Source organism: Poromitra crassiceps, assembly GCF_964638095.1.
Source record: "Poromitra crassiceps genome assembly, chromosome: 15".
Lineage (NCBI taxonomy): Eukaryota > Metazoa > Chordata > Actinopteri > Beryciformes > Melamphaidae > Poromitra > Poromitra crassiceps.
In genome coordinates, this window is record NC_139634.1 from 45,427,557 (window position 1) to 45,442,648 (window position 15,092).

The 15,092-nt window shown below is 45.0% G+C and overlaps 1 protein-coding gene across 2 annotated transcripts in view; it reads left to right on the forward strand.

Annotated features, from left to right (window-relative positions):
- The window catches only part of rnf20 (ring finger protein 20, E3 ubiquitin protein ligase), a 30,565-nt gene extending 15,786 nt beyond the window's left edge, over positions 1 to 14,779 (forward strand). For both annotated transcript variants that reach the window (XM_083651307.1, XM_083651308.1), the window contains exons 12-21: positions 3,858 to 3,979; positions 4,098 to 4,251; positions 4,423 to 4,723; positions 5,450 to 5,567; positions 6,832 to 6,981; positions 8,495 to 8,707; positions 9,011 to 9,136; positions 9,304 to 9,444; positions 10,268 to 10,372; positions 14,001 to 14,779. In XM_083651307.1, coding sequence (XP_083507433.1) covers positions 3,858 to 3,979; positions 4,098 to 4,251; positions 4,423 to 4,723; positions 5,450 to 5,567; positions 6,832 to 6,981; positions 8,495 to 8,707; positions 9,011 to 9,136; positions 9,304 to 9,444; positions 10,268 to 10,372; positions 14,001 to 14,177 — 1,607 coding nt within the window. In that variant the 3' untranslated portion in view covers positions 14,178 to 14,779. The remainder of the gene's footprint in view (positions 1 to 3,857; positions 3,980 to 4,097; positions 4,252 to 4,422; positions 4,724 to 5,449; positions 5,568 to 6,831; positions 6,982 to 8,494; positions 8,708 to 9,010; positions 9,137 to 9,303; positions 9,445 to 10,267; positions 10,373 to 14,000) is intronic.
- The last annotated feature ends 313 nt before the right edge of the window (positions 14,780 to 15,092 follow it).

Here is a 15,092-nt window from a genome sequence, read left to right on the forward strand (position 1 = left end):
ACTCCACTCTACTCCCTTTTTTAAGCGGTGCAGCAGCTTCTGTAAGTGACGTGTGTCCGTCCGTTCTAGCCGAGATGTGTGCATGCACACGATTTAACCTATGCCCCTCCTCCTCCATGCACAAAATTTAACCTATGCCCCTCCTCCTCCATGCACACGATTTAACCTATGCCCCTCCTCCATACACAAGATTTAACCTATGCCCCTCCTCCATGCACAAAATTTAACCTATGCCCCTCCTCCTCCATGCACAAGATTTAACCTATGCCCCTCCTCCTCCATGCACAAAATTTAACCTATGCCCCTCCTCCATGCACAAGATTTAACCTATGCCCCTCCTCCTCCATGCACAAGATTTAACCTATGCCCCTCCTCCTCCATGCACAAGATTTAGGCCCAATCCCAATTCCTATTTTAACCCTCAATCTTAACCCTCAGTCTCAAAAATGCGCACTCCCGCGAAGTGCTAGTGCTGTCCCGATTCTCAGTGTGTTAAGTTAAGGGTCGAGTTTGAGGGCTGAACAGCCCTCAGTTTTGAGATTTTCCAGGACCACCCTTGGCAGTGAGTGCGATCCCAGAATCCCTTGCGTGTCATCAGCTAGATAGATTCAGATGGAAGATGGCGGCGAAGGAGGAAAAATGCAGCCCTACAAAGTTAAGTTTTTTTCTTGTTAATAGCGATGTAAAAATTACGATAACCATTGTATTAGCTTAGTTTAATGTCATTTTATGGATTTCCGTTTTGGAATCCTAACAACAATTGTTGTTGCTAACTATCGATAGTCAGTAGCCGTGCTGGTGCGGTCAAGCCATATTATTATTATTATAACATTGTTAACGTTGTTACGAAATGCCATAATTCTCGGTGGTAATGTCGTTGTTGAGTTGTTTTTATCAAGATACAGCCTACATGTAATGTTTGCACGGACATTTTCGTAAGATGACCGGGCTAGTGTTATCTCCCAGGCTACGCACCACAAAACAAGTGGGGCTAGAATGACCGTGCTTTCCGACGTGAGGGCTGGATTGACTGCAGTGTTTATCTAATGATAGATCGTTAGATAAAAAACATGGGAGATAACTGCAAACTATTATCTAACCTCGTCTCTCTCTTTCCTTATATAATAAAAAAAAAAAAAAAAAAAAAAACCCTAACCAACCTTGTACCACTAACCTAAACTTGTACCACTGTTCCTTCAGAAGCTGTAGTTGTCATAGACTGTGCTCCATAGTTGATTGTTCTATTGCAGACAGAAAAATGTGTTATTGTAAGTCGCTTTGGATAAAAGCGTCTGCCAAATGACGTAATGTAATGTAATGTAATTATCACATGAACACGGTAGTCAGTAGTTACAACATCCAGCAGTGCCGATAACATGTTTCGGTTTAACTGATGACCGTGTTAACTCGGCTACGTTGCAACGTTAGCAATGTTATAATATAATATAATATAATATATTATAATAATAATAATATGGCTTGACTATCGATAGTTAGCAACAACAAATGTGTTAGGCTCCAAAACGGAAATCCATAAAATGACATTTAAACTAAGATAATACAATGGTTATCGTAATTTCTACATCTATATTATCAAGGAAATATTTGTAGGGATGCTTTTTTCCTCTTGTTTTGAATTGACAGACTGGACGGAGCTTTGGCATATTGCTGCCCCCCACAGTCTGAAGACGTATCTGCCTTTAAGGGCTGTCCCATTTTAAAGTCACAAGATAGCCCTTAACACTTAGTTTTGAGGGCTACTAAGATTGAGGGTTGAGCTTGAGGGTTAAGATTGAGGGTTAAGAAAAGAATTGGGATTGGGCCTTAACCTCTGCCCCCCCTCCTCCATGCACAAGATTTAACCTATGCCCCTCCTCCTCCATGCACACAATTTAACCTATGCCCCTCCTCCATGCACAAGAGTTAACCTATGCCCCTCCTCCTCCATGCACAATATTTAACCTATGCCCCTCCTCCTCCATGCACAAGATTTAACCTATGCCCCTCCTCCTCCATGCACAAGATTTAACCTATGCCCCTCCTCCTCCATGCACAAGAGTTAACCTATGCCCCTCCTCCTCCATGCACACAATTTAACCTATGCCCCTCCTCCTCCATGCACAAGATTTAACCTATGCCCCTCCTCCTCCATGCACGAGATTTAACCTATGCCCCTCCTCCTCCATGCACACAATTTAACCTATGCCCTCCTCCATACACAAGATTTAACCTATGCCCCTCCTCCTCCATGCACAAGATTTAACCTATGCCCCTCCTCCATGCACAAGATTTAACCTATGCCCCTCCTCCATACACAAGATTTAACCTATGCCCCTCCTCCTCCATGCACACAATTTAACCTATGCCCTCCTCCATACACAAGATTTAACCTATGCCCCTCCTCCTCCATGCACAACATTTAACCTATGCCCCTCCTCCATGCACAAGATTTAACCTATGCCCCTCCTCGTCCATGCACAAGATTTAACCTATGCCCCTCCTCCTCCATGCACAAGATTTAACCTATGCCCCTCCTCCTCCATGCACAAGATTTAACCTATGCCCCTCCTCCTCCATGCACAAGAGTTAACCTATGCCCCTCCTCCTCCATGCACAAGATTTAACCTATGCCCCTCCTCCTCCATGCACACAATTTAACCTATGCCCTCCTCCATACACAAGATTTAACCTATGCCCCTCCTCCATGCACAAGATTTAACCTATGCCTCTCCTCCTCCATGCACAAGATTTAACCTATGCCCCTCCTCCTCCATGCACAAGATTTAACCTATGCCCCTCCTCCATACACAAGATTTAACCTATGCCCCTCCTCGTCCATGCACAAGATTTAACCTATGCCCCTCCTCCTCCATGCACAAGATTTAACCTATGCCCCTCCTCCTCCATGCACAAGATTTAACCTATGCCCCTCCTCCTCCATGCACAAGATTTAACCTATGCCCCTCCTCCTCCATGCACAAAATTTAACCTATGCCCCTCCTCCTCCATGCACAAGATTTAACCTATGCCCCTCCTCCTCCAGACAAGCAAGTGAGAGTTGAGACAGAAAGTGCCGCGGGTCAAAGCCAAAGAGGGGGGTGCAGGAGAAGGGTCTGACCTGCTGCGCAAACCTGCACCGCTTACTTAAACGCCTGGGTGTGATTTTTGGTTTTCCATTGGGCAAGTACCAGGGCCAATATTACCTGGTCCGTCTTTTATTTATTTTTATTTTTTATTTTTTGGTAGCACCTCCGCCGAGGTGCCAAGCGAGCTGAGGCAATGCCAAAAGGTGACGTGAAAACACTGCAGACTATTGACATGGACACGGGACATCCTGTACATATGCTAACGTTCGCTACCAAGTTAACTTACCCTCTTGCGTCACTTTTCCACAAACTCTCCTGTTCTCCCCCCAGTAGTCTTTTGTCTTGCTGCCTTCAGCCTATTCTGAAATCAAATCTGTCTCGATATCCTCCATTGTTGCTGTGTGTGTGTGTGTGTGTCACATTGAAGATGACGTCATGGCAGTTTCATGCGGCTTCGCTATTACGTGCAGTTGTGGGGGGAGAGTGGACACTAGACAGCGAGTAGAGCAGTTGTTTTGACCTGTTACCATGTGGCAGAAAAGCAGCAAAATAATCATGTGATTGAATGGGGCCGAAAATACTCACTTTTGATTTCGCAACATAGTTTCATGGCAGCTAGTTTTACAGTTCTTGTCTGTATTCTCTGCATCCCCCCCAAACCTCTCTCTCTCTCTCTCTCCCCCTCTTTCTTTCTCTGTCTCATTCTCTCTCCCCCTCTTTCTCTCTGTCTCTCTCCCCCCCCCTCTTCCTCTCTCTGTCTCATTCGCTCAGGCCCCATTAATAGGGAGATGCGTCACCTGATTAGCACTCTGCAAACCCACAACCAGCAAATGAAGGGAGAGGTGGTGAAATACAAGATACGGCTGAGAGAGACGCAGACAGAACTCAACCAGGTGGGTCAGCACGGGAGATGTATGGAGACGCATGCAGTTACCACTTCTCATAAAAAGCTAAAAGACGTGAAACAGAACGACGCCTAAAGCTCGTTGTGTTTGTCTCTCGTGCCCGCAGGTCCGCTCTGCGAAGGGCAGCGCTCTCCTCCAGTCACAGTCGAGCACAGAGATGGAGGCGAAGGAAGAGATGACCTCTCCTCCCGCCCCAGCTGCCTCTGACCCCACTATCAAAACTGAGTCTGACCACAGCTCCGCCACACCCAGCAGCACCGGTCAGTTAACTGACTGTCTTTCACAATTTCAAGTGTCACTTTCAGCTGATTTTCTGCTGTATTTAAGATATAGTAGTATTCTGACAGCCACTCAGTATTGGTAAGTTGTGACGATTTGTAGTTTTACAATTGTTCTGTATCTCCAAACCTTGTCTCACGATCTTCCTACAGGTGCCTCAGTGAAATTAGAGCCTGGATTGGAGGCCGAGGCAACAGTGAAAGAGGAGGAGAAAGAGGAGAAGAAAGAGAAGGATGAGAAGAAAGAGAAGGAAACTATAAAGAAAGAGGAGAAAGAGAGAGAGAAGGAGAGAGAGAGAGAGAGGCCAACACGCAGCAGCATGATGAAGGAGGAGAAGGAGAAGCCGGGTAGCAGTAACCAATCGGAGGAGTCGGCCGGGGAACGACCGTCTGTGGTTGGAGGACCAAAGAGGAAGGAGGTGGAGCAGCTGAAGATCGTCCGGACGGAGCTAAAGTAAGTCTTGTGTAGCCCGGTGAAACCATCCTGACCACATGACCTCGCATTCTGTTTGGTTCTGCAGATCAGTCTGCCCTCCATTCTGTTTGGTTCTGCAGATCAGTCTGCCCTCCATTCTGTTTGGTTCTGCAGATCAGTCTGCCCTCCAGCTCCGCCCACAACCATTTCCAGAAATTACAAAATGCACGGGCCAATCAGGGAGCTCCCTCTTAGTTGGCTACGTAATCGGCCAATCATGTTGGCAAAAAACTATGCCAGCTCCCACCTCCCGAAGCCACGAGTGGTAACATTAAGATCAGTAAACACAGCCGTAAGTGCAGTTATTGCAGAAATATACTCGATAACAACAATTAAACAAGAACACTAGTATTGTTCACCTGTCAGTACAGTCTCCACAGCACCTGTGGAGTTTCTCAGTGGAAAAGACATTTTTGCCATTCCTCTCAGTGGATTTGGATTGGATTGGATTGGGTGATGCTGATTGGCTGAATCCCACTCACTGAACTGGATGTGGGCGGGCTGGAGGCCAGACTGATCAGAATGGGTTTAGCAGGTAAGTAAGTTGTGTGCGTCTTCATGACGTCACTCTTTAGGTTAATTTTGGATTTTCATCTTTTAAGTAATTCCCTGCTCATTTTTTACCCTCGCTGGTGGTTATTGTGGTTTCTGATGAGGCTGGTGATGATGATGGTAGTGATGAAGACGCTCTCACTGACTGTGTAGGAAAGCCCAGGAGTCCCAGAGGGAGATGAAGCTGCTGCTGGACATGTACCGCTCGGCACCCAAAGAGCAGAGGGACAAGGTCCAGCTCATGGCTGCTGAGAAGAAGGCCAAGTCAGAGGTAGACAGCACTGCACACACCACAGCAACTACACAAACATTTAGATAAGTCAGAGGTAGACAGCACTGCACACACCACACAACTACACAAACATTTAGATAAGTCAGAGGTAGACAGCACTGCACACACCACACAACTACACAAACATTTAGATAAGTCAGAGGTAGACAGCACTGCACACACCACACAACTACACAAACATTTAGATAAGTCAGAGGTAGACAGCACTGCACACACCACACAACTACACAAACATTTAGATAAGTCAGAGGTAGACAGCACTGCACACACCACAGCAACTACACAAACATTTAGATAAGTCAGAGGTAGACAGCACTGCACACACCACAGCAACTACACAAACATTTAGATAAGTCAGAGGTAGAGAGCACTGCACACACCACACAACTACACAAACATTTAGATAAGTCAGAGGTAGACAGCACTGCACACACCACAGCAACTACACAAACATTTAGATAAGTCAGAGGTAGACAGCACTGCACACACCACAGCAACTACACAAACATTTAGATAAGTCAGAGGTAGACAGCACTGCACACACCACACAACTACACAAACATTTAGATAAGTCAGAGGTAGAGAGCACTGCACACACCACAGCAACTACACAAACATTTAGATAAGTCAGAGGTAGACAGCACTGCACACACCACAGCAACTACACAAACATTTAGATAAGTCAGAGGTAGACAGCACTGCACACACCACAGCAACTACACAAACATTTAGATTGTTATAGGTGTTGAGAAGCAGGATAGGATGCATAGTTGTTGTAGTGAAGTATCATGTTAGTTGAAAATGTATTATTTATTATATCACAATATTTGTGCTATAATTGGAATTCAGATTAAATCATGCGCAGTTGACATTTGAATGCCCTCAATTATGGTCAGTCCAGGTCTTGTAACAGAGAGCAGTATAATGATGAATGCATTTTTTTTTTGGTTAACCTTTATTTATACAGGGGGAGTCTCACTGAGAGTGCTCTCTTTTTCAGGAGCGCCCTGTTCACATTACATTGTAACAGAACAGTATAATGATGAATGCAGTTACATTGTAACAGAACAGTATAATGATGAATGCAGTTACATTGTAACAGAGAACAGTATAATGATGAATGCAGTTACATTGTAACAGAGAACAGTATAATGATGAATGCAGTTACATTGTAACAGAGAACAGTATAATGATGAATGCAGTTACATTGTGGCACTCTAATAATGCAATGTGCTGATTCCAGGCGGAGGAGCTGAGGCAGAGGCTGCGGGATCTGGAGGAGAGGGAGAGGCGTGAGGGCAAGAAAATGGCAGACGAAGAGGCCCTGCGGAAGATCCGCTCTGTGGAAGAGCAGATCGACATCCTCAACAAGAAGCTCTCCTTAGCGAAACAGGTGCTGAACCAGAAACACGTGTTCCTGTTTTAGATTAGTTTGATTTTTCTTCTTCTCCCATTTTCTCCCGATTTGTACTTGGACAATACGCCCTTTTCACAGCAGCCATTTTGAGGTCTCAGAGCAGGCCAAACAGGTGTAACTAATTAACATTACTATTTAGGTGTTCCAGTGCCAGGGCCCTCATTAATGTTATTTGTTACACCTATGTTTGACACTCAAAATGGCTGCAGTGAAAACGGAATTTTCCCCCTGCTGATCTGGGGAGAGCTGTAGGCTAGCACATTCTTCCTCCAATACATGTGCAGCCGCCAGCCACTTATTTTCACCTGACTGTGAGGAGTTTCACCGACGGGACATAGCGCATCATGGGAGGATCATGTCAATCCCCCCCCGAACAGGCACCCCGACCGACCAAAGGAAGCGTCCAATTGAATAGTGTCTGGAGGAACGTATGCTGGGAATTGAACCCGGGTCTCTGCGGTCGTAGGCTAGTGCTTTTACCTCTACACTACCCAGACTAGGGCTGTGATTCTTCACTGGCCTCACGATTCGATTCGATTACGATTCAGAGGGCTACGATTCGATTATGAAACGATTATCGATGCATCTTAAATCGATGCATCACTTTTTTTCCCCAATACATGATTTATTTTTTCTCACTTTCTTTTTCTCACTGTGTGGCTACTTTTAAAATAAAGTGCTTTTGGAGTTGCATTGTATTATGATCCATAATTAAATAAAAAACTCCATGTACTTACATTATATTTTATTAATAGAAATGCTGCCCTCTGTTACAAGAGTTAGCCACCAGGTGGCAGTCAGGGTTCCAAGAATGCAGCAAAGCCACAGTAAAAGCGAAGAGTGCAGAAGAAGCACAAGCTTCACTGACGTTAAGCTTTACTCACGTTAAGCTTTACTCGCGTTAAGTTGCAATAAAGAAGGAGTCGAAACATATTACCTGACTGGGCATCCATCATATAAACATGCATGGTGCCAGAAGCAGAACCTTGATGAGGACACAAAATAACAGGCTAGACACCATTCCACCGGAGCGTTCAACACTTGATAAGCAAGTGCTAAAGCTAGCTGCTAGCCGACGAACGGCTTGACACTAGGCTACTCTGTCTGCAGTCTCTCTCTTGTAGCCCTGCATGCAGGGCGGACGAACGTATCTCCGTAACCGTAACTCATAGAGACTTGTGGGTGGCAGCGTTAGATTCAGGGTGAGAAAATATATAGTCCTTTAAAGGCATCGCGATTTGACCTTCCATTTCCCAGAAAATGTAAATGTGTTTTTTTGTTTTTGTTTTTTGTTTTATAATCGATTTTTGAAATTTGTGAATCGATGCAGAATCGTGCACGTCCGCATCGCGATGCATCTTATAATCGATTATTTTTGACACCCCTAACCCAGACGTCCTACGTGTTTATGTTTTCATACTCGCATGCAAACCCTTCCCCCGTTTCTTCTTACATTTCTCCAACACGCTCCGTGGTTCCGCCCCCGCAGGAGGAGGATGCACTGCTGAGCGAGATGGACGTGACCGGCCAGGCCTTCGAGGACATGCAGGAACAGAACATCCGGCTGATGCAGCAGCTCCGGGAGAAAGATGACGCCAACTTCAAGCTGATGAGTGAGCGGATCAAGTCCAACCAGATCCACAAGCTGTTGAAGGAGGAGAAGGAAGAGCTGGCTGACCAGCTGCTCACTCTCAAAACCCAGGTGAGCCTGGGTGCCTCCAGGAGTAGCAGCAGGAGGCTCAGCCTGCAATGTTGCTGGCTGTCACACACACACCCATATCAGTCCCATGTGTTTTGACAGGCACACACACACACACACACACACACACACACACACACACACTTACAGTGATGATAGTAATTACCACCGATAATTCCTTGATCCTCATTACTTTCTTTGAATGTAAATGATATTCATTCTTCATTACCCCCACCTTTCTCATTCTTCTTCTAGCTCCATTGCATTCTCTTCACTTACATTTGTTGGATTGTGTCCGTTTGTCAGGTTGATGCCCAGCTGCAGGTGGTGAGGAAGCTGGAGGAGAAGGAGCGCCTCCTGCAGGGCACCATCAGTACCGCTGAGAGGGAGCTGGCCCTCAGGACACAGGCTCTGGACATGAACAAGCGCAAGGTTGGGCCACAGCTGCAGAAGAAAATGAAATATTGCACACACAAAATTCGAAGAAGTATTGTTCGAATAGGACGAGCGGCACTGCACAGAATTAACCACTACCATTGTGTATCTGTCAAAGTTCAGCAGATCCAGAATTACAGATTGATTGTGTGTGTCTCATCCAGGCTCAGGAGTCGGCGTTGCTGTCGGAGGAGGTGCGCACTCAGTTCGAGCAGGTTCAGCAGAGGCTCAGCCTGGTCAGAGAGGAGGTCATCGAGAACAGCATCTCCAGGGAGAAGGAGTCCTTCAACGCCCGACGAGCACAGGTGACAACGACACACACAGACGGATTAAGATGGAGGCCCAAATAAGGCTCCAGTTTCAATGTCATGTATTTCAGGGCCAGGGGGAAGATATGGTTCAAACACACACACACATCCAGACCCACAGAAGTCCTTTACAACTGACTTTAGTATGCATGCTGCCTGGGTGATCAGATAGTATTTAGAAAGAGTTCAAATTCATAAAAGCCACGTGTAAATCGATCCAATACATACTGCAGATTCCATCACCACAACCATACATGCATATGTCTCAGCAGTCTACATACATACCGTATATATAGTCTGTGAGTAGCCTGAACAGACAGAAAAAGAGAGTATTTATACAGTGAAATAAAGAAGTCCATGGGAAGATAGTGATAAGAGGTTGAGCTGAAGCTAATTAGAACCTGTGTGATCAGTACTGGCTGTTACGGAATGTTACTATCAATCAAGAAACAGCGGACAGTGGAAGATTACTGGATGGACGGTAGACAGGAAAACGACCGAGTACAGACTAAGTTAAAGCAATAATAACACATGTTTTCACAGATTTGTCTCAATAACTGTCAGTTTTAATTAAAAGATCTACATATTACAAGAGGAAGTGATGTGCACTGCAATCTGTGTTTTAGGACAGAGAAATATGTTTTCAGAGTATATCAATATATTTTAAACTCGGGTGTAAATGTAATCAATCATAAAATCATATGTAAACATTATGTGGATGCCACAGCCATCAGAGCAGCCTTCTTCACCAACACACTGGCACTTTATGAGCTATGGTTCTTTTCTTAAGGCTCTTCTCACTTGGCTGTAACTGTTTCAGGAGGACATCTCCAAACTTCGGAGGAAGATCGAGAAGGCCAAGAAACCAGCAGAGAAAATCAGCAATGGAGATGAGATCCTAAATGAAGAAATTAATGAATACAAGGTGAGTTTATGCAGTGGCAAGTATTGAGTTTCGTTGGCCCCCCTATTCTAGAAAATAATCTGATAACACAGCCTGGTTTTGGGCATTACTGGAATCAAATTACTTTTTCCTGTAACAGAGTAAAGTAATGCATAACTGTTCCAATTTCAGTCATCACATTGCAGTTACTGATCTAACAATTGGCCATTACTTGCATTAAGCTTTTAAGTTTAACCTTTTTATTTGTGTAATATTTAAAATACTGATGTCGGAAATAATCACAATTATTAGAAAAGTGCACATGAAAGCCAACAAAGAGGTCAATTCTTGCTACAGTCCCAGATGTCGGAGCTTCCCCAAGCATGAATGCATCAGAAGACCTATAGATTTTTCAAATCAATGTGCAGTTTCAAATAAATGGTTACACAAAATAACTGAAAATAAAGGATCTTAACTGCATTACCTATCTAAAAGCAAGTCTCTGCAAGTTGATTTTTGTACCGTAAGGAAAAACACATTGAAACATAAGAAAAAGTATGATATCAATCAATCAAAACTTTAATCCGGACTCAGGGTCCATATAAAAAGATACATACAACAATAAAGACACCCTACAAACAGTAGGAAAGAAAACTATTAAAGCTATATCTGTGTGCAAATGAATGAGCTGTACAGTCTGACACGCGCCTGTAACTCTCTCATAACACAGCTGTGCCTGTCCTCTTTGACAAGTTCCATTCATATCAAACTAAAGCTGTTTTTAAATACTGAGTAAAACCAGGTATACCAGTATTTTACCTTTGGCCAAAGTGCAAATGACTCAAATGCATTTCATAAGACAAGTCTTTTCAACGTATAGCTTTGTTAGTCTAGCACCTGGTTTGCATAGTGGATGTGCAGACGCTTCTCTCTATTAAAGTCCAAAGAGACACCCAGCGTGCATCAGCCAAGCTTCGAACAGAAGAGGAGTCCTGGTGCTCAACAGTGAGGAACATGAAAATGGTTTTACCTGGGCATGTACCCAAAGTAAGAAGACTGGAGCACGACTCTGAGGAAGACAGTTCACCTGTCGAAACGTCAGTCAGCCCCTAAATAAAAAGAACGTGCAGACTAAGGCTACGTTCACACAGCCACCCTTAGTGCTTGAATCTGATTTGTTGCTCATATCTGATTTTTTGTGTGGCTGTTCACACAGACTTTTTAAAAGTGGCCCACATCAGACTCCAGTGTGAACAGGTCACGGACATGAAGTGACCCGCATGCGCAGAACAACAATAACGTCACACGCAGAACACTGCTGTTCTACGTAAACCCGGAAGAAGACCGCAGTAAACATGGTGGTAGCTGACGATGTTGTTTCATCTGTTGTTTACAGTTTAATTTACAAGTTATTGTGCAGTGGAAGCCAGTGAATACAGGAGCAGATGATGGGAGGAGGAGGAGAAAGAGAGCCAACATTTTAATGATGGCTTTCTGTGGAGCAATAGCTGCTACTTCTTGCTAATACATATAAGGTCTAAAACCTCACTGTCCCTCCAGTGATTAGCTCCCTCACAGCTGTCCTCCATGTTTGTAATCACAATCTGCCTGCTTGGTCCTCCCTCCTCCCGCCAGCACAGAATAGTGACGAATGTCGCTCTGGAATGACGTAAAAGTCACATTAAAGCATTACGTCAGTCAGATATGGGCCAGATGTCTGTTCACACCGGAGTCACATTCCAAAACATCAGATTCAAATCTGATGTTTTTCCACATTTGAAAGTAGCCCAGGTCGTCTTTAAAAAAGTCACTTTCAATGTGACTTGTACTGTTCACACAGTCATGAAAAAGACTGACCTGAGTCACTTAGGGGGGAAAAGATTAGATTCAAGCACTAAGGATGGCTGTGTGAACGTAGCCTAAGAGTGCTCCAGTCTTCTTACTTTGGGTACATGTCCAGGTAAAACCTTTTTCTATATGCATTTCATAAGACGTCATAAGAGTGTGGGTCCTCTCCCAGGCAGTCGCAAGGACATCATCTGAAGCAAGTACAGGAAAGTACCCCAACGCACACAGTTCGGAGTGTTTGTTCAACTGTTGTATGTTGATATAGGGTTTTAAGGAGGTGGATGTTGACATCTGATAGCCAACAGTTTTCTTCATGTCTTCATGTCTTACAAAAGAGTGGCAACCCTGAATAAAGTGATCTCTTATCTGACCTGTTCTGGAGAGCAGAGAGGGTCAAATACAAAGAGCTCAGTCAAGTCCATCATGCAGTTAAAGGGACAGGAAGTGGATTTGTTTTGGCTGGCTCCCCCCACTGCCAAAATCTCTAACCTAGCGAGATGACTGGTCCAATAAATAAGCTACTTGTGAGTCATGTGACTTTTGTTGATGAGCTCTGGCTCACTTGTGATTGGGCAGTGTGAAGCTAAATGAAGCTAACCTGTGATTGGGCAGTGTGAAGCTAAATTAAGCTAACCTCGCGTCACCAGGCACCCGTTACTACAGGGAATGATCATCCGCCCTAAGACACGCCCCCAGTTGTGTTTCCGGTGGTCTTAGGATGGTTTTATATGGTGTTAGCTCATTTTATTTTTGTAGCTACATAGCTAGATAACGCGCATCACATTTATTTACGTTACTATGACACCCTGTTTTCAGAGCAGAGTTGTTTTTTGGAGCCGTTCCCGGCGTCATCTGCCGGATGACGTGGTGTGTTTCCTCCAGAGGGTTTTGGCCGCAGACTAAAATGAAGCCAATACAAAATTAAAGGTTTCCTCTCTGGTTTGTACCAAAGAAAACCAACTGTGGGTGTGATCACAGCCTTAGGCCTTGGCCACACTGATCCGTGGTGTCTGTCCATGTGCGTTCATTTCTCTGTTCACTTCCATTCATTTTCAATGACAGCTGTCCGACTGTCCGTGGAGCACTCAGAAGCGTACGTATCCAGAAAACTTGCATACGTTTTGATGGACAGAAAGTTGAAGAGGGATGAACTTTTTCTGGATGGACGTATCGGATGGTCGGATAGTCACTGTCCGTTTAGCCAATCGGAGTCGAGGTCTCGAGAGGAGGCGTTCCGAGATTTGTTTCAACTTTTCAAAGAAGATGGCGGCCGAGGCGGTGAAGGAGGCTATAATTAATGCTGTGTACACCATCCCGCGGTTGTACAACGTGATAGTCAGTGTCACCGTCTGATTTCACCATCTAATCTGGTCATTCAGTGGCATTTTATTGCCACATAAGTAACGTAGCGCTGCTAGCGCATAGAGCTAACACCTAGCTGATGCCAGCTTTCTTCTCTCGGTTTATAGGCGGGTCGCTGACATTTTCAAGGTGCTTACCGCCACCTACTGTACAAGTAGGTTACTTGTACATGCAACGGACATAAATCTATCCGTCTATCCGTTCTGTCCATTTTATGACAGATCAGTGTGGCCACGGCCTTAGTCTTCTTGCACTGTTGACTCTTGAACTTATGGACAGTTGGAGCAGGTTAGATGCTTGCTGATGCAGGGCTTGAAGACCAGTCTCTCTCTCTACCCACAAGGCCTCCCTGCTGCCCTAAACATTGCTTTGCACTATCCGGCTTAAAACAAAACTGCTTCCCAGTTTTTCCCTCACCCCGTTTTTAACCGGCTCCCAACCCCCTTCCCCTCTGTCCCAGGCCCGTCTGACCTGCCCGTGCTGCAACTCCCGGGTGAAGGACGCCGTGCTGACCAAGTGCTTCCACGTCTTCTGCTTCGAGTGCGTGAAGACGCGCTACGACACACGCCAGAGGAAGTGCCCCAAGTGCAACGCCGCCTTCGGGGCCAACGACTTCCACCGCATCTACATCGGCTAGAGCCGGGACGTCCCGCGGGGAGTTAGAGGGCGGTGAGGTGTGGTAGAGTAGCACAGAGAACTGTCTGGGAACAAGACTCACCACTGCGCTCACTGCTTCCCCCCTCTGTGAATCTGTGCCCTCCCCCTGCTCCGGTGTGTAATGGATACCACCAGTGTGACTCCAGCCCATGATGCTCTGAACTGTTGTTTTTTTAAGCATTGACTAAATACACCTCCCATCATCCAGTTTTCACTGCTTCTGTTAGCTTCTGTTAGCCTGCTGGTCCAAGAAGAAGCTGTTAGCCTGCTGGTCCAAGAAGAAGCTAGACACCTGAGATTGTGACCAAATTTGCATAGCATACTGAGACTACTGTGATGTGTGTGCACACGTGTATGTGAGTGAGCGTGTGTGCGTGCAAAGGGAAGCCGTTACACAACCAATAACGTGGAGAAGAAACAGATAAGTAGTCTCTCTCACTCTAGTAGATATTTGTACGATGTTGGTGTATGTATGTCATCATTGTTTTTCTTTCTTTCTTTTTTAACTGCCTCTCCAGGCTTCAATCTTCTCACAAGATCTTGATTTGATGCTGTGTAATTGCTGCTCTGCTAGTTATTAAACTACCATAAAAAAAAAAGTTTCTTCAACAGACCTGTGAATAATCTTAACATTTGACCCGGAATAACAAAGCCATGAGTCCAGTGCGCAAATCTCGGTTTATCCCAATATTATCCAGCTCCAGCCGGGGCTAGTACAGAGCACGCCCATAGGCGAATCCCTCTATCTAAAGAGCACCTCAAACAAACAGTCCAAACTTAAAGCGCTCCTTCCCAAACAAGAAAATGTTACATAATAAAACATGACATGTTTTACATATTGCTACTCACAAAGCGATCTAGATGGATAAATAGCACTACAGGTGAGAGGAAAATG